Consider the following 18,188-nt stretch of genomic DNA (forward strand, 5'->3'; position numbering starts at 1 on the left):
GGGGCGTGCGGCGAGCGTGACCACGCCCCTTACGTCCGGACGCTAGGTCGCCTCGGGAGGCGGCGTAATCACCGCCTAGGAGGAAGGAGGTCGGCTGTTCCAGGAGCTGCTATGGTGTTGAGTTCCCCGGTATCGCCGACCGAGCCAAGGCGTTCGCTGCCATGAAGGTGAGCAGTCGGTGGAGCTGGGCAAGCCCTCCTCGCCCCTCCTGTACGAGAGGAGTGCCTCCTTTCTTTCCGCTTTAGCGGGTACCCCACCGGCTCCTCGGAGACCTCTGCGGAGGGTGGTCGCCGGTCGGCGACTGGGGCCCTGGGTTGGAGGCTGGTCTCCCGGACCCTCGAGCTCGCATGAGCGAGCCTAAGGAGCCGGGAGAGGCCGTGTGGGCCCGGCGCAGAGAAGGGCTTTCCTCGGGGGCAGGAGGCAGGACCAGTAGTGCTCGCTTTAGCCCTCCGTGGCTTTGCCCACGGCATGCCCTCTCCCTCCCCGAGTCCTTGAACTAACCCAAATGTTGGGAACATCACGGGACCAAAAGGAAAAAGAGTGCCGGGAGTGAGGAGGCTGGGGCCAGGCTAACAGGCTAGAAATGCCTGGAATAGGGGATCCTACCCTCAAGGAGTTCTTGGGACGGTGACCTGGAGCACCAGCAAGGTAGATGTGGCTTCTTCGCCACTAGGTACGCAGCAAATAATTTGACAGCTTTTCTCCCAGGTGGGAGTGAGAGCGTGGGAGCATCACTGATGAGAAGTTTAAGAAAAGGGGGCAGAGGGGAAATTCCGGCCTACTTTTCAGAGACGATTCTCTCAACTTGGTCGCTGAGAGTTCTAAAGGGCTTCTCCATACAACGATCAATTCGAGTATTGATTCATTTGCCGAATTCAGATGAAGTGGGATGAGTCATAAGGTGGTGATACGCTTCCAGACATGGAGGGTTTCATTAATCTCAATGAACTGTGTTTGATGTGGGTAAAGAAAATAACAGTGAGCTGTTTGTTAGGTTAACTATCTTCATAAAGCCTCGAAGTTTTACTGTGGAAGATTGAAAAGGGGTAGGGACAAGTGGGTAGGGACATTCAGTAAATATTTTGTTGAACACTTTCTGTTTTGGCCAAGAGGAAGACATGGTGAGTAGGAATATTTCAAAATACAGTTTCATCCTTAGTAAAGAAGGATTTTGCCAATAAAGGGAAAAGACATTCGCTTGGCAGCTAATTACATTTCAAAGCAGAATGATCTAAGTTATCCCCCCCCCCCCCAAAAAAAAAAATTCAGAGGCAGGAAAAGATACCTCTAACTGCAGGAAACAAGCTTTTTGGAATAGGTAACTTTTGAACAGTGCCTTGAGGTATGAAGATATTATAAGAGTATTTATAATTCCCATTTTAGTTATAAAATATTTCAACTTCGGATACCTATTAAAATATCTAGATATATTTTATTTCCTGAAAATCATTATCTTACTGTTAAGATTTAAAATCAAAGCAGGGGGCTGGGGATGTGGCTCAAGCCGTAGCACGCTTGCCTGGCATGCGTGCGGCCCAGGTTTGATCCTCAGCACCACATACAAACAAAGATGTTGTGTCTGCCAAGAACTAAAAAAAATAAAAATAAAAAATAATGAAAAAAAATAAAATCAAAGCAGGGAAAAAAAGACAATAATAAATCAGGGGTCTCATACATATACCTCAAAAATATCATTGACTTGTTAATGTTAAGTTTTTATTTTTAATATTTTTTTAGTTGTTGATGTTTATTTTATTTGATATGTGGTGCTGAGAATCCAACCCAGTTTTTCACACATACTAGGCAAGTGCTCTACCAGTGAGCTACAACACCAGCCCACCTAATGTTAAGTTTGTGCCCTCTCAAGGAACTAGATAGATATGGAAGAGAATTAGGAATAGGCCCAGTGTTGAAATTTTTAAGTATGTTCTTTAAAAACAAGTGTTTTTGAACTTAAGTGGAAGATACTGCTAGGTTGAAATTTTTAGAAACAGTTAAATGGCATTTGGAAACGTAGAAAAGATATTTTCTGAAGCACATTGCAAACTTGGGTAGTTATATATCTATGCAAGATGATAGGAATCTAGCTTTCATTTTTGGTTTTGTGAAACTGGATTTACAAAATTTAGGATTGGACTTTTTTTTTTTTAATTATTGAAACTGTGTAATTGTGGATATTATTATCTGTAGATTTCTGGGAAAGACCAGTGACTCCTGATGTCATGGAATGGTAACATGAATATTCATGTAAGCAAATACTTTGTATTTATTTATTTTTTTAGTTGTAGTTGAACACAATATCTTTATTAATTTATTTATTTATATGTGGTGCTGAGGATTGAACCACAGCATGTGCTAGGCTGAGCCACAACCCCAGCCCCTCCCCCACACACACATGTAAGCACATAATTTGAGTTAGGATTAAAGTTACTTCAAAAGCTAAGTGACTAGATAAATACATCTTCATTCAATCCCAGGAATATGTGGAATGCATGTATTCTTTTTTTTTTTTGATTTGTTTAGAAACTGATGTTTTGGCATCAGTTTACTTCTTACATGAGTGAAGGACTAGAATTCATCTGCTTACCTCTAAAAATTTAGATTTTTAAGACAATGGATTGTCTTAAAAATCTAAATTAGTCTCCTGTGTTAATTTGATTTTGCTCCTCCTCTGTTTTTCCAAGTTTATATTGATCTCATCCTTAATTGTGCTAATCACATTCAATATTCCTAGCTCAAAATGAGTTGTCAAGGATAAAGTAATCTACTAACTGTAATTTCCTGTTTTTTTTTTTTCTCTGAAAGGAGGGGGAGTGGTGCTAAGGGTCAAGTGTACTGTTTTAAAAGACAAAAACCCAACATGAGGAAGGCAACATTTATGGTTTATACATGCTTTACCATAATAAATCTATCAACTTGACCAATGTCTTGCCTACAAATATTACATTTTAAAGGCCAACATCTGTTTTAGGATATAGCATTTATTTTTTTGTGGTATACGGTTGGATATTTTATTGTTAAAAAGGCAGAGTTCCTATGTGTTGTATTTCATTTGAAGCAGCAATTTGAGTAAGAAGTCCTTTTACATTCTAAGCACTATGTTTCTCAAGTGGCTCTAAATAGGGTAAAGATTTTGTTTATCTCAACTACTTTTTTTCTGTTTGTTTTTAACTTCTCTAGGAAGGTTTAACTACTGAAATTTAAACTATAAAATGTGTTCTTTTATATCACTGGTACAAAAATTTGAAACATCTTTTTCTTATTTTTTAACACAAGTGCATTCACTGAATTTTATAAAATTAAAAGTTGTCCATAATTTAAAACAGAACCCATAGTTAGTTCTTAATAATAGCTGAGAAAATTAATATTCCTGAATATGAAACTTCTATGTTCATTTTTAAGATAACTGTAAAAATATTACTGCATATCGATTTAGAATTTTCGTAAGCAAAGTAGTACACTCTTAAGAGATGGCATTATTACTGCTGTTTACTTAATCAAAAACAAATGACTTAGATTATTTTGTTTTTATACCTACCTTTCCCTACCCTCTGTACATGTGTCCTCCCTCCTGTGTCAGTCTTCATGGAACCTACCATCGCTTTTCTAATTCTTTATTCTAAATAGTCTGGGTGGTTAGTATTACATTTGATGGAATCATTAAAAGGGCTCCTATGCTAATGCAATTGAGAATAGGATCCAAATTTTGTAGTAAACTTCAGTTAATTCTTTAGATTATTTTGAAATATTTTTACATAGATTCTAAAAGGACATTAGATCATGCACATGATCAAAAACTGCAGAACCTGAGGCCATTTGAAAACTGGCACTCTGCCACAAAGAGGGCTGGGCTGTTGCTCTTGTAAACATACAGAACACATTTCCTCTTGGTTGAGTTGACTGAAATAATGATTCAGAATGAGTTTGTATTGTTTGAGTCTGATGAACCTGAGAGAGTACTTATAACATTGGTGGTCTATTGTTGTGGAAACCACAGTGCTGGCAACTATCACCTTCATCCAAATTATATGGGCTTGTAGGTAGTACCTTCCTTTTGCTCCTGCAGAGGGGTAAGACAGTTTGTGAACACTTTTAGCCTTCCTGCTACCTGGAGAATATAGAGGAACTTTGATGTTGGTGAATTTGAGTGAAGGACTAAGTATGCTTGGCTCAGTATATTCAGGATGAGCTCACATCTGCCCTCTGAGAGAAGATGACATTTTGGTTTCCATCAGCTAGCTAGGTGATAAGCTGCCCTTGATTAATTATGCCAGTGGCTAGAAGGCATATTAAGACCAGTTAGTTGGCTGCACAGCTGAAGTCATGTTCTCCAATTGGTGTTTTCAGTACAAAAGCAAACATTTTAATTTTCATTTGTTTTTTTTTTCTTTTTTTTTTTTAATATTTATTTTTTTAGTTTTCAGCAGACACAACATCTTTGTTTTGTATGTGGTGCTGAGGATCGAACCCGGGCCGCATGCATGCCAGGCGAGCGTGCTACCGCTTGAGCCACATCCCCAGCCCTTAATTTTCATTTGTTTCTTTGTTCACATTGGGAGTTATGGGTATGAGCTGCTTTAAAATCTTGGTGCCTGGGCTTTGGAAAAAAAAAAAGGCCAGAAATGTCATTGGATGCTAGAATAACATAAAGAAAACTAATTGTTAGGGGAACTCCAGGTGGGTTTTAGAATTTCTTACTACAAACTATGTAAAGTTTTTAAATGATGTCTGGTTCTTAACTGATGCACAAGACAGGAAGACCATGGTCTCATGACTGATCTATCAGGACCAATTTTGGTCAAATGGTTTAGATAGGAAATAAGCTGCAAACACAGCTAAATTCTCTGAGGTTGGGATTTTGTGCCAGGCATAAATTATTATGTTTCAAACTACATTCATGGTCAAGGGGAGGGAATTTAGCACCTCTGTAGATTGCTGTTCTAACATCTTGGACTCGTGATGTAGCCTATATAGCTCTGCTATCAACCATGGCCCTGAGTAGGGCATGTGATTCCCAATCAAGACTTAATTTCTAGTGATCCTGACTTTGGTTTTTTTTAATACTCTTTTAAAATTATTATTATTTTTATTTGTTCTAATTAGTTACATAGGACAGTACAATGCATTTTGATACATTGTACACAAATGGAGCATGACTTCTCATTCCTCTGTCTGTGCATGGTGCTGAGTCACACACAGTATTTATGGGTTGGTGTAGATAGGGTAATAATGTCTGTCTCATTCTACTGTCCTTCCCATCCTTACTGCCCCACCCCTCACCTTACTCCCCCCTGCCAAATCCAAAATTCCTTCATTCTCCCCCAACCCCCTGCCTAACCCCGACTTTGGCTTCACAAATAGAATTGTAATTTTATTTATTTATGTTTTTTGTAGTGAGAATTGAACTCAGAGTGCTCTACCACTGAGCCACAACCCTTACCCTTTTTTGTTCATTTGTTGGTACCAGGGATTGAACCCAGAGGCATTTAACCACTGAGCCCCCATCATCAGCCCTTTTAAAAAATATATTTTATTTTGAGACAGGGTCTTGCTAAGTTATTTAGAGTCTCGCTATACTGAATTTGCCATCCTCTTCTTCAGCCTCCCAAGTTGCTGGGATTATAGACATGTGCCTGTGCCCTGCTCATTTTGTTTTATTTTGAAACAGGAACTCAGTTCCTGAGGCTGTTCTTGAACTTGCAATCCTCTTGTCTTAGCCTCTGGAGTTGCTGTGATTACAAGTGTGCATCACTGTGCCTGGCAAAATGAAACATTTAAAGGGGAGCCAGGTAGATGAGTTCAAGCCTGGAAATATTTTTCTTTTGGGTGGATTCTTAACTACTTAACGATGAAGGACAAAAATAGTTTAAACAATAGGATTGCGCTCAGGGTTACTTTACTACCAAGTTATATTTTTTGTCCTTTTTATTTTTTACCACAGGGTCTTGTTGAGTTGCCCAGGATGTGATCCTCCTGCCTTAGCCTCCTGAATAGCTGGAATTGTAGGAAAGCATCACCATGCCTGCCAATGGCTGCTTTTGACACACCCTAAAAGTCACACTTTCTCTCTATAGTGGGAGATTTCATACACCAAAACATGCATGAGTGTTAGGAAACAAAAGCTTGGGTAAAGAGTGAGTTAAATGAAGAAAATCACCAAATTTTAGCAAAAGTAAGAGGGAAAGGAACTAACTTAATCAGATCAAGTTAAAAAAAGGCTGAGCATTTCTGCACGGACTGGGGGAAACTGTGGACTGATGTGAAACTCTAGGGATATGTCCCATTACTGCAGGCATGGCTGAGGTATTTGTCTCAGAAAGGTAGAGGCACAGGCTTCAGAAGTACCTGGGCCCCTTTTGTTCAGTAGTCTGTGGATGGTGATTTTCCAGTGGAAATAGTATAAGCAGGAAGGAGAAATCTTCAGACTGAATATCCTTGACTTTAAATTTTTTTTTTTTTAGTTGTAGATGGATATAATACCTTTATTTATTTTTATGTGGTGCTGACGATCAAACCCTGTGTTTCACACATGTGAGGCAAGTGCTGTACCACCGTGCTCCAGTCCCAGCTTTTGACCTTTTAACTTTGGCTGTATATCAAAATCACCTGCTTAGGTTTTTTTTTTTTTTTTTTTTTGGGGGGGGGGATGCCCAGGATCAACCTCAGACCAGCAAAATCAGTGTCTAGGACTGAGACCCAGGCATCAGGATTTTTTAAAGGATCCTTTGATGAGTCCATGCAGCCAAGATGGAAAACCTCTCCCTGTCTTAGGGCAGTTTCATAGCAGTTCTTACCAAGAGGCAGTGACCAGTCCCTGAGGTACAGGACTAAAACTGCTCCAGAGTTGGGGAAGGTCAAATCACCAATGAAATTACTTCCATTACCACACCAGGATGCCAGGAAAATGGGGTTTAATAGGGAAGTGGAAATAAGTTTTTCAAACATACTTAACCGTAAAGAAAGGTATTTCACATAAGACTGGTGATTAGGACCTCCGTTTCAAATTTCTGAACTATCAAGAAGGTTGGAGTGTTGCAAATGCTATTTTGAAGATGAGAGCCGTGCATACATGGATACCTTTCAGTATTCTAAGAGTATGCTCTTTTTTTTTTAAATTTTTAATTTTTTTTAAGAGAGAGAATTTTTAATATTTTTTAGTTTTCGCTGGACACAACATCTTTGTTTGTATGTGGTGCTGAGGATCGAACCAGGGCCGCACGCATGCCAGGCAAGCGCGCTACTGCTTGAGCCACATCTCCATTCCTAAGAGTATGCTCTTAATGCATGACTTATTATTGGTTTATTTTGTCCAAATTTAAATTCACAGATCCTAATGAGGCTGCAACCTATATTTTCCATGTTGTTTTTTCTCCTTCTCCCAGACCCCCTTTTGTATCAGGGATTGAACTTGGGGGGGCACTCAACCAACCACTGAGCCGCATCCCCAGCCCTATTTTGTATTTTATTTAGAGAGAGCGTCTCACTGAATTCCTCAGCACCTTGCTTTTGCTGAGGCTGGCTTTGAACTAGCAATCCTCCTGCCTCAGCCTTCCAAGCTGCTGGGATTCCACACTGTGCCCAGCTTCTTCTTTTATTCTGTGATGTCTTTGGCTAACAGCAGTAAAGTATATCTACATTGCACTGAGTATTGGGTTAGAGCAACATACTCCTGCCTGGGATATTTTGGAGGTTGTCTTGGGCTTTTTTGTTTTTAAATCTGGAGATGGCTGAGGGGAGATAAAAGTATTTTTTGTTATTTTCTTTTTGGGGATGTAGAGGAAATTCCCATATTCTTGTAGAAATAATGAGGAATGGGACAACATTGTTACCTTCTAATACTGACCTCTACACAGAGATTCCACCTGTTTTCCCCAAATAAATTCTCTGTTCCCTTCACTAGATCTGTGTAGATAAAAAAAAAACATTTTTAGCCTGAAGAATCTTTTTTTGAGAGAGAATTTTAATATATATATTATATAATATATATAATACAATATAATATATATAATATAATATGTATATATATATATATATATATATAGAGAGAGAGAGAGAGAGAGAGAGAGAGATATTTTAGTTTTTTTGGCGGACACAACATCTTTGTTTTTGTATGTGGTGCTGAGGATCGAACCTAGGCCGCATGCATGCCAGGCGAGCGCGATACCGCTTGAGCCACATCCCCAGGCCTAGCCTGAAGAATTTTGATGATCATTCTCATTAACATAGTTTGAAAATTATATCCTTCCTTAACTTGTAAGATTGTCTCTGGTAGAAAGGGTGAAGTATGACTTTTTAGAAGTACTGCCTTTAAAAGGGAGTTTCATTGAGGTTTTCACCTGCTAAATCATGATCTCTTTTACCTTAATTGTTCTTTACAAGAAAACAATTTGAACCACTTAATAATGTGCAAAATTTAAATAATGTTACATTGCCTGTAAAGAGGTAATACAAAGAAACCTTTTGCACAGGTGTCAGCCATGTGGAACTAGAGTCCTTGGAAGAAAGAAGGTTGTGGTCAAGGAAACATCTAGGGGAATGAGAAGGGGGATAAAAGCAAATAGGCCTCTTAGCTCATCAGTAGCTATATTAGCAGCAGGCTAAAGCTTCCTTAAGACTTTGCTTCTTTTGACTTCTATAATGAAGTGAAATTTGCCCAGTGGCAGTTCTGCAGTTGTATTCCCTCCTTTCTCCCAAAATTATGTGCAATTTGAATTTTTTAAAAACAATATGTTTTCAGTTGTTTTAACAGGGCTTACTTTTTTAAAATATTTAAAAAATATTTTAAAAAATAAAGGTATTGGACACAATACCTTTATTTTTATGTGGTGTTGAGGATCAAACACAGACAGAGCCTCACACATGCTAGGCAAGCGCTCTACCTCTCAGCCATGACTGTAGCTCCCTATTTTCTTTTTATTTAACAATATTGAGTGTTTTCAATGCCAAATATTCTTTGGTAATACCAGAAGATTATCTTTCCAAATAGCTTGAAATTTTGGTGCCTAGAGGAATGCAGGTTGAGCTTCTCTTATCCAAAACGCTTGGGATTGAAAATCTTTCAGATTTTGGTGTTGTCTGTGGAAGCTTCACCTGTTAAGTGTCTCCTATTCAAAAATCCTATGAGCATCTCTTATTAGAAAATTCAAAATCTGAAACTTTTTGGTGATTTCAAAATTTCAGATCAGAGATGCTCATCTCTAGATGTGAGAACTGTGTTCCTACAGTAAGTTAGTTACCCCACCAGAGTGGCATTCCCTGGGGATCCCAGACAGCCCAGGTTCCACTTAGCTTTAAACTGTGGCACTTGTGTTCCTTTTCAGGCGGGTGCCACATCTATGTGGGCTTCGTGCTGTGGGCTGCTGAATGAAGTCATGGGAACCGGAGCTGTCAGGGGCCAGCAGTCAGGATTTGCAGGAGGCACTGGTCCTTTCAGATTTACACCAAACTCTGATTTTTCCACCTACCCACCAGCAACTCCTGAAGGGCCTAATATAGTTTGCAAAGCCTGTGGACTTTCATTTTCAGTCTTTAGAAAGAAGGTGAGTTGGATGACTTGTTACATACAAGACACATGGGATAAGAATTATTAATCATAGTTTATTTTGAATAGGTAATTAATTTTTTCTTATAAAAATATGAAAACTTGGTCCCATTGACTTTTTTTTCCCATTTAGAGAGGTATGCAGTCAGGGATTATATTCCTGTTGAGTGTTATACATAGACATTGTTATGTGTCACATTGTCAGGCATCCTTTTGTCTGAACTCTGACCTGTTTGTACCATTTCATTCTTCCTGATGACACTTATTTTTTTGAAGCAAGAGATTTAATTAATCTGCAGTTTCATTCAGAGATGATTTACTATAATTTCGATCTCAAGTTTCAAAAAATTTGTCTCTAACCATGCTCTTAACTCACACGAAGAAATGAGTGTAATAAGCTAAGTGCTGTTTAGAGGCTAAACATAAAATGGGCTTAAATTTAGCTCTTTTCACTTTTCTTTGATCTTCATTTCAGTGTTTTGAATATGCAGAGAAAAAACTGTTAGCTTATGAGAATAGCACACCAGGCAGAAGTGGCCACAGCTGAGTCTGTGAAGTTCTCTAGGGCATTGGTGTGGGTTGTGATTAAGGCCACATAGGTGACAGGTTCCTGGATTAGTGGGTCCTCTCTTGAATTGACTTGGAAAGATCAGTTGCCTTTCTCTTCATTCTCTGTGGGATTCTTTTTTCCTCATCTTGAAGTGAGGAAGTCCTTCACATGGGAGACTAGGCAGAAAGTGTGTGGCTGTGTTTTCTGCTCCATGTGGTTCAAGTCAGCTGTGTTCTGCTAATTACATGTTTGCACCAAGGGGCGGGAAGGTTTTAATTCATTAACACAAGAGTGTCTGTTTTCCTTAAAGTGCAGTATTTGAACTTCAGTGAATCCAGACTGCCTTGGCATCGACCGTGTTGATTTTTGTGGCTTTTGGAACATTAAAATTCCTGTGAAAATGGTGCCACAGAGGATTTCATAAAAACTAAAATTTAAATTTTAATAAAGGCAAGAATAAGGCGTGGTTTTCATAATAGCTTGTATCTTGCTATCATTAAATGCTTCCCTTCTGTCTCTTCAGCATGTGTGTTGTGACTGCAAGAAGGATTTTTGCTCCGTTTGTTCAGTCCCGCAAGAAAATCACCGTAGATGTTCTACTTGTCACTTATTACAAGAGACTGCCTTCCAGCGCCCTCAGTTGATGCGACTAAAAGTGAAGGATCTTCGGCAGTATCTCATTCTTAGAAACATACCAATAGATACTTGTCGAGAGAAGGAAGACTTGGTAGATCTAGTACTGTGCCACCATGGACTAGGCTCTGAGGATGACCTGGACACAAGCAGTCTGAATTCTTCACAGTCCCAGACTTCTAGCTTTTTTACACAGTCATTTTTTTCAAACTACACCGCCCCCCCTGCTACCGTGTCTTCCTTTCAGGGGGAGCTTATGGATGGAGATGGCACCTCGAGATCTGGAGCACTGGCACAGGTACGAGAGGGTGATAGATTACCGGGGTCCCTGCATGCTTAATCTTGGCCATATTTGGTGTCCTTTAGTGCCTGATGACTTCAGATAAACCGGAAGTTAGGATTTGGAGCGGAGGTTCTGCACCCAGCTGAATTGGCACTTACAGCCTCTCCCGCTGCATGTGGTCTTTTGTGTAGATACAGGGTGGCCCCAGAGTCTACTGCCTGGAGTGTCCAAAAATAGCTCATGGATTTCTTGACCTTACTTCAGCACTAAATAGTACAGAAGCTGGGCATAGCGGCATACCTAGGTCATTCCAGCTACACTGGAGGCCAAGGCAGGAGGATTGCAAATTTAGACCAACCTGGGCACCTTATCTCAAAATATAAATAAAAAAGGGCTGGGGGTGTAGCTAAGTGGTAGAATGCCCAGTGTTCAATCCCCAATGCCAGATACACACACACAAGTGATGACTGAAAAAGCAGCATGTACATATTTGCATGACTATTTGTACAAGTGTCAGTAACCATAGAAATAATCAGTACAGTAAATTAATCTGATGCCCTCTCTTGACATTAGTGAAATTGTTCCTAGTTTAGATATTGAAAGCGCCATCTAAGTAGAAAAATGTAGTTATTTACTAATTTTAATTTGAATATTATCCCAATGAGATTCTTCAATATCCTGGTTGAATAACATGTAAAGACTTGTAGTGGATATTCCCTGGTGTGTGAGTGATTATAAAATGTTGATTTAAGCCCGGCATAGTAACATTCACCTATAATTCTGCTACTTGGGAGACTGAGGCAGGAGGATTGGGAGGTTGAGGCTAGCCTGCGCAATTTACATAGACATTTTTTCAAAAATCTCCGAAAATAAAATGATTTTTTTCCACATTTAATTTTCATCCCTGAAGAAAGGGGTTTTTGTTTTGTTTTTTGGGGGTGAGGGGTACTGGTGATTGTACTTGGGCACTTGACCACTGAGACGTATCCCCAGACCTATTTTTTTTTAACCTTTTGTTGTTGTTGTTTTTGTGCTGAGGATTGAACCCAGGACCTGTACATGTGAGTGCATGTGAGTCGAGCACTCTACCAACTGAGCTATATCCCCTGTTGTAGATGACACAATATCTGTTTTATTCATTTATTTTATGTGGTGCTGAGTATCAAACCCAGGACCTCATGCATTCGAGGCAAGTGCGCTACTACTGAGCCACATCCCCAGCCCTGTTTGTATTTTATTTAGAGACAGGGTCTCACTGAGTTGCTTAGCACTTTGCTTTTGCTGAGTCTGGCTTTGAATCTGTGATCTTCCTGCCTCAGCTTCCTGAGTTGCTGGGATTACAGGTGTGTGACACCACACCCAGCAAGAAAGGGGTTATTAAAAATAGATTTTTCATCTGTATTTTACTCAAAAATAAGTCCAAGCTGGGAGATTTTATTATTTTCTCAAATAAGAACTGGCATAATAAGACTTTTGTATCCTTTTCGGGTATAAGATGCCATTTGGGAGATGTGGGTGGTTGGATGCTACAGTATGGTACCTATGAGTCAGTCAATTGGGAATTGACCTAGACTATTGTAGAACTGTGATTGAAATATATTGAGAGAAAAGATGTGCAATGTGTGGTGACACATGCCTGTAATCCCAGTAGCCTGGAGGACTGAGGCAGGAGGAAGACAATGGCAAGATCCGGGCCAGCCTCAGTAACTTAGTGAGACCCTGTCTTTAAAAAAAAAAAAAAAAAGTCTGAAAGTATAGCTTAGTGGTTGAACCTCAGTGTTCAAGAATAGGGCTGGGGCTCAGTGGCAGAGCGCTTCCCTAGCACATGTGAGGCACTGGGTACAATCCTTGGCACCACATAAAAGTAAGTAATTAAAGGTATTATATCCATCTACTCTAAACAAACAAAAAACAAAAAAGATTTGAAAGGCATATGATCATAATTGAAGGGATTTCTGTTTTCCTTAAAGCAGACTGATGGTTGAGGATTTTTAAAAACTAGAACCAGCACAAACACTCTGAAACAGATTAGAAAGCCTTCTTTGGAATTAGAAGTGTGACTTAGGATTGAGACCTTTCAAATTGGATGCTTATGACACTGGGGTGGATCCTGGTCAAATTAGCTTTCTTTCTGTTTGTTCAATTAAATTAGCCTTTTGCATCTTGTAGTGCTACCCCTTTATCCTTGGCGGCTTTGGCATTCCATAATGGGATGTTTCTCAGGGAGTTAGTCCTTTAGTTTTATTACAAATTCTCTCCCTCCCTCCCTTCCTCCCCTCCCCCCACCCCATGAATTTGTTTCCACATAACTTGATGGAATATAAATTCTTTTTCTTCTTAATATTTTTTAGTTGTAGTTGGACACAATACCTTTATTTTATTTATTTTTATGTGATGCTGAGGATCGAACCCAGTGTCTTACACATACTAGGCAAGCTCTCTACCACTGAGCCCCAGCCCCAACCTGGAAGGTAAATTCTTTAGTCATGTGGGGCCCAACTCTGTGGGAGGGGCAGCAGCATTGAGGATCCAGAGAAGATGTGGAGTGTGCAAGGTATCTGGGTCATCCTTTTTTTTTTTTCCCCCTCAGTACTGAGGATGGAATCCAGGGCTACTGTATTTTTATTTTGAGATAGGGTCTAAGTTGCATTGGGCCTCCTTGCTAGATTATGGAGGCTGGCCTGGAACTTGTGATCCTCCTGCCTCAGGCCCCTGAAACACTGGCATTACAGGAGTGCCCCTACCAGGCCCAGGCCCAGTTTGAATCATTCTTGAGGATGATCAGTAGAAAGCTTTTCTTTCTCTAGTGATAAATATGGGTTGATAATATTAGGAAAACATGATTCTTGACCTAATCAGATGCATCATGTATATAGGTACAAAGTGAAATAGCTTCAGCAAACACAGAAGACGATGATGATGATGATGACGATGATGAGGATGAAGAAGAAGAAGAAGAAGAAGAAAATTTACAGGATCGGGTGAGACCACTTATAAAATTTTTCCCTAGGGGCTATGGTGGTAGCTCAGTGGTAAAGCACTTGCTTTACATGTATGAGGCCCTGGGTTCGACACTCAGCACCACATTAAAAAAGATAAGTAAAATATTGTGTCCATCTATAATAACAAAAATATTTTCCCCAAGGGCTGGGGATATAGTTATGGTACATTGCTTGCCTAGCATGCCTGAGGCCCTAGGTTTGATATCCAGCACAACCCCCCCCCCAAAAAAAAAATTGCTTTCCTAATATTTGTGAGCCAGCAGGAAGGGCAGGTGCCCATATAGACTTCTCTAGGATAGCATTAGTTTGAATGTAAGACAGTACATTAAAACCCTTCAAGGACTTCTGAGAAGTCTAGGAATCCCCAGTGGGGATTGTCTGGTAAAAGGGGTCTGGACTCGTGGGAACAGAGGTAATGGGACACTCTGATTTCAGACCCTTGGGCTCTCCAAGAAGCGAGTGAGAGCTTCGCTGTCTGACCTGACAAGCCTTGAAGAGGTGGAGGGGATGAGTGTGCGCCAGCTGAAGGAAATCCTGGCTCGGAATTTTGTCAACTATTCTGGCTGTTGTGAAAAATGGGAACTGGTAGAGAAAGTTAACCGGTTATACAAAGAGAATGAAGAAAACCAAAAGTCATGTAGGTTTCTTTTTTCTTTTTTTTTCCCTATAGTATCTTTCCTTAGGCTTTAAAAAATGGGGTTGTGTCAGATTTAGTTTTGGGAAAACTATTTACTTTTTATTGAATCTGAATTAGTTATATGAGCCTGTTTATAGAACTGTTAGATAAGCTCATTGTGTGATGTTGCTCTGAGACCACCCTTACCAAGTGTGTTCAAGAAATTATTTGTTGACTTGAAAGGTCCTTTCATCACTCTTGTCATTTTAGTGTTAATCTTAAATCCTGGCTGTGATATGGCATCCATTGACATTTATGCTCAGAATAGGCAGGAAGTCTTTAGGCACATCTACTTCCAGGGCAGTGCCACAGTGGCAGGCTCAGGAAGCAGTCCACAGAGGCTTTAGAGGTTGGAGGCCGCTGGCAGTGTAAATCCCTGCACGGTGCTTGGTGGACATGCGCGGAAGCCCCACCCTCAAATTTTTGGTGTAGGAAACCATGACGTGGCTTAAGAGTCTTTTTTGGTTAACTGTTTAATTTAACCCTAGGTCAGTCTGTTTGGACACTTATTTTGTTTTGAGCATAGCTGGGACTTTCCTAGCTTGATTGTCTTGACACCACTTATGCCAAGATTGACCCAAACAGTCTGTACTCATAACCTGCTGCTGGACTATTTCCTTTCTTGGGCCCATAAGTTGTAAAGAGTTGGAAGGAACCTTCCTACCCAGGAGAGGGGGCCAAGGCCCAGATTCCAATCTTACCCGAGTTCTCAGATGCCTGTTCATCTGCCATTTTACGCTATATATCTTCTCTGCAGGTCCACACCAGTCATGGACCATGAACTAAGACCCCACATTACAAGATCTCTTGACATTGCAGGCTGTGAAGTTTATTTGTCTGTCTGAAATCAAAATATTTCAGTCCTTCAAGCTTGAATTCTGGTTCTGTTCTAACCATGTTTCCCATTGCTCCCCTCTCTGACCTGTAGAAAGGGAAGCCTCCAAACTTCTAGCTGTAGGGTCAAATCTCAGCTGAGGTTAACTTTTTAAAACCCATTCATTGCCTTTCTTACTCAGAGCCTGGATTTTCTCAAAACCTGAGTATGGGTCATGGAGCCAGAATGGTTCATCTTGTTTTAGGTAGATGGACTCCCAAGAATAAAATGGCAAAAGTATTTCTAGGGTTGTGGCTCAGTGGTAGAGCACTTGCCTAACATGGGTCAGGCACGGGGTTTGATCCTCAGTACCACATAAAAAACAAGTAAAAATAAAAGTTAAATTCTAAAAAAATTTTTAAAAAGTATTTCTAAGGCTTCAGGGGAGGGGACACAGAACTATTTGATATAGGCAGAAGGGTTACAAGTTTAAGGCCAAGACTAGAGATGTAGCTTACTGGTAAAGCATTCCTGGGTTTAATCCCCAATACTAAAAAGAAAATAAAGGGAAGCGGGGGGTGGGGTGGTGAGGCTCTTTTTTCCTACTGAGATGGAATTCCAAAGTGGCCTGACTCCTAGTCAAGTGCACAGTGTTGCATATCTGTCATCTCAGCAACTGGGGAGGCTGAGGCAGGAGGACTGTGAGTTTTAAGCCAGCCTGAGCAACTTAGACCCTATTAAGTAAAATAAAATATTAAATAAATAAAAAGGGGGGCTGAGGAATATAGCTCAGTTGGTAGAGTGCTTGCCTTACATGCACATGGCCCTGGGTTCAATCCCTAGCACCCCACCCACTAAAAAAATAATAAAGGACTGGGGATGATGCTTTGGGCTTAGTCCCCAGTACTACCAAAAAAGGGGGGAAACCCATTGTGGCCTGACTCTGGTGGCCCACATATAGAAGGCCAGGCTGGGGTTTAAGTTTCTTTTTTCTAAGTATAGAGTCAATATGTCTTTATGAAAACACCTTAAATTACACCAAGATATAAAATAGAAATAAGTAGCTGACATTTGTTGTGCATCTTACCTGGCCCTAAACACAAAACCTTGAGGTGTAGACACGGCGATTTCTAATGAAAAGAACCAAAGTACACAGAAGTCAGGGATGGTCTCTTGAACAGCACTGTGCTGGTATCGGGGCCTTCGATGGTCACCCAGCAGGTGGCTGCTCAGCGGAGGGCAGTGCAGCAGGGCAGGAGGCCTGGTCCACATCTCCAGCTCTGTTGCCTTTCAGATGGTGAGCGGCTGCAGCTGCAGGACGAGGAAGACGACAGTCTGTGCCGCATCTGCATGGATGCTGTCATCGATTGTGTCCTACTGGAATGTGGGCACATGGTCACCTGCACCAAGTGCGGCAAGCGCATGAGTGAGTGTCCCATCTGCCGCCAGTACGTGGTGCGAGCTGTGCACGTGTTCAAGTCCTGAAACCAAGGTTCTCCCCAGTGGGACACGCACCCCCAGACTCTATCCCAAACATTTCAGTGCACAGAAGGGACTGGAAACTTACTGTTCAAAGGCAGAAGCTATTTTTAAAAATTATTTTCACTACTTATTGGGGGCATAAAGTTTCATCCTAAGATGAAGAAACATTGGTCCGCGCCATGAGCCTGCCTACGATCACGAGCTTCCTAGGTTTTACGGGGTTCTGTCACTTGTCCCTCGTGAGCGCTAGTTGTTGAAGTCAGACTTTTGGGCATCAGCTCCTGCTCTCTGGCCAGTACTTACCCCATTCTTGTTTCCCTTTGATCCTATGTTGGAAACTTCTGTTCTCTTTGGGTGAGGTGAGCTCACTGTCCACAGTGGCTCATGTGGAACATGCTAAGCAGCGGCCCCTTTGAATGTTCAGTTTATTAGTCATGTATATTTTAAATGCTAATATTTGATGAATGTAAGTTTCCACATTATTGCCATTTCTGGGTTTAAACATAATTGGGAACAACTGACAGGGCCTTAGATGAAACATGTCCATTTTTGTTTAGGTGCAGCTTTTTATGCTGTGCCTAGCTTCTTACATTAGGAGTGTGTGTGCTTGATTTTTTGTTAATGTGTAATCAGTTTACACTGTTTTGTATAGTGAAGGTGTATTTTTAGTGCTACCTGCTAGCTAATTTCAACTTTAGGAATAAAATTAGATTTAAAGGAAATGTTTTTGTTTACATCGTCTCAAGTCGGTTCCTGATTCATTTGCATACAGCCTGAATGGTATCTGTAACCTGGTCTAGCATCCTCTTCAGAATAAATGAGAGCACCTTCAAAGATGTCATAACAAATTGCAATGCTTATCTTTGCTGCTTACTTACCAGAAAGGTCAAGTACTGTTTAGCTGTTTATTAAAATCGGGTGTTATGCTTGATGCTGTGTAGTTTCCAGCAGTTCTCAGTATAAATCTGGATAGATAGTGCCCAAGAAGTTAAAGGACTGTACAGAATCTCAGTTAAAATGTGGCTGTAGCTGGGTACGGTGGCACACACCTGTAATCCCAGCAGCTCAGGAGGCTGATAGGAGCAGCTCATCGAGACACTGTCTAAATAAAATACAAAACAGGGCTGACAATTGGCCCAGTGGTTGAGTGCCCCTGAGTTCAATCCCTGGTAAACCCCCCCCACCAAAAAAAAGGTGGCTGTATCAG

The 18,188-nt window shown here is 40.7% G+C and overlaps 1 protein-coding gene across 8 annotated transcripts; it reads left to right on the top strand.

Moving 5' to 3' along the window:
• Window positions 1–20: 20 nt before the first annotated feature.
• Window positions 21–17,703, top strand: Rnf34 (ring finger protein 34). Of its 8 annotated transcripts, none has more exons than XM_013360414.4 (7): window positions 25–167; window positions 2,191–2,247; window positions 9,321–9,539; window positions 10,615–11,022; window positions 13,884–13,988; window positions 14,445–14,646; window positions 16,794–17,703. In XM_013360414.4, exons 2-7 carry the CDS (start codon window positions 2,218–2,220, stop codon window positions 16,982–16,984), a joined length of 1,155 nt encoding a protein of 384 aa, XP_013215868.2. In that variant the 5' UTR covers window positions 25–167; window positions 2,191–2,217; the 3' UTR covers window positions 16,985–17,703. The 8 variants fall into 8 exon arrangements, with proteins under 8 accessions (XP_005329655.2, XP_077895340.1, XP_013215868.2 ...); XM_078039215.1 differs by having other exon boundaries at window positions 10,972–11,022; XM_005329598.5 differs by lacking the exon at window positions 2,191–2,247 and having other exon boundaries at window positions 21–167.
• Window positions 17,704–18,188: the final 485 nt, after the last annotated feature.

This window comes from Ictidomys tridecemlineatus, chromosome 2 (assembly GCF_052094955.1).
Source record: "Ictidomys tridecemlineatus isolate mIctTri1 chromosome 2, mIctTri1.hap1, whole genome shotgun sequence".
Lineage (NCBI taxonomy): Eukaryota > Metazoa > Chordata > Mammalia > Rodentia > Sciuridae > Ictidomys > Ictidomys tridecemlineatus.

What these genes read in the sequence shown, in the direction of transcription:
- Rnf34 (XM_013360414.4), top strand. Translation starts at nt 2,218, where the DNA reads ATGTCATGGAATGGTAACATGAATATTCAT. An exon ending in ATGGTAACATGAATATTCAT is followed by an intron (nt 2,248 to 9,320) that starts GTAAGCAAATAC and finishes GTTCCTTTTCAG; the next exon opens with GCGGGTGCCACATCTATGTG. An exon ending in TGAAGAAAACCAAAAGTCAT is followed by an intron (nt 14,647 to 16,793) that starts GTAGGTTTCTTT and finishes GTTGCCTTTCAG; the next exon opens with ATGGTGAGCGGCTGCAGCTG.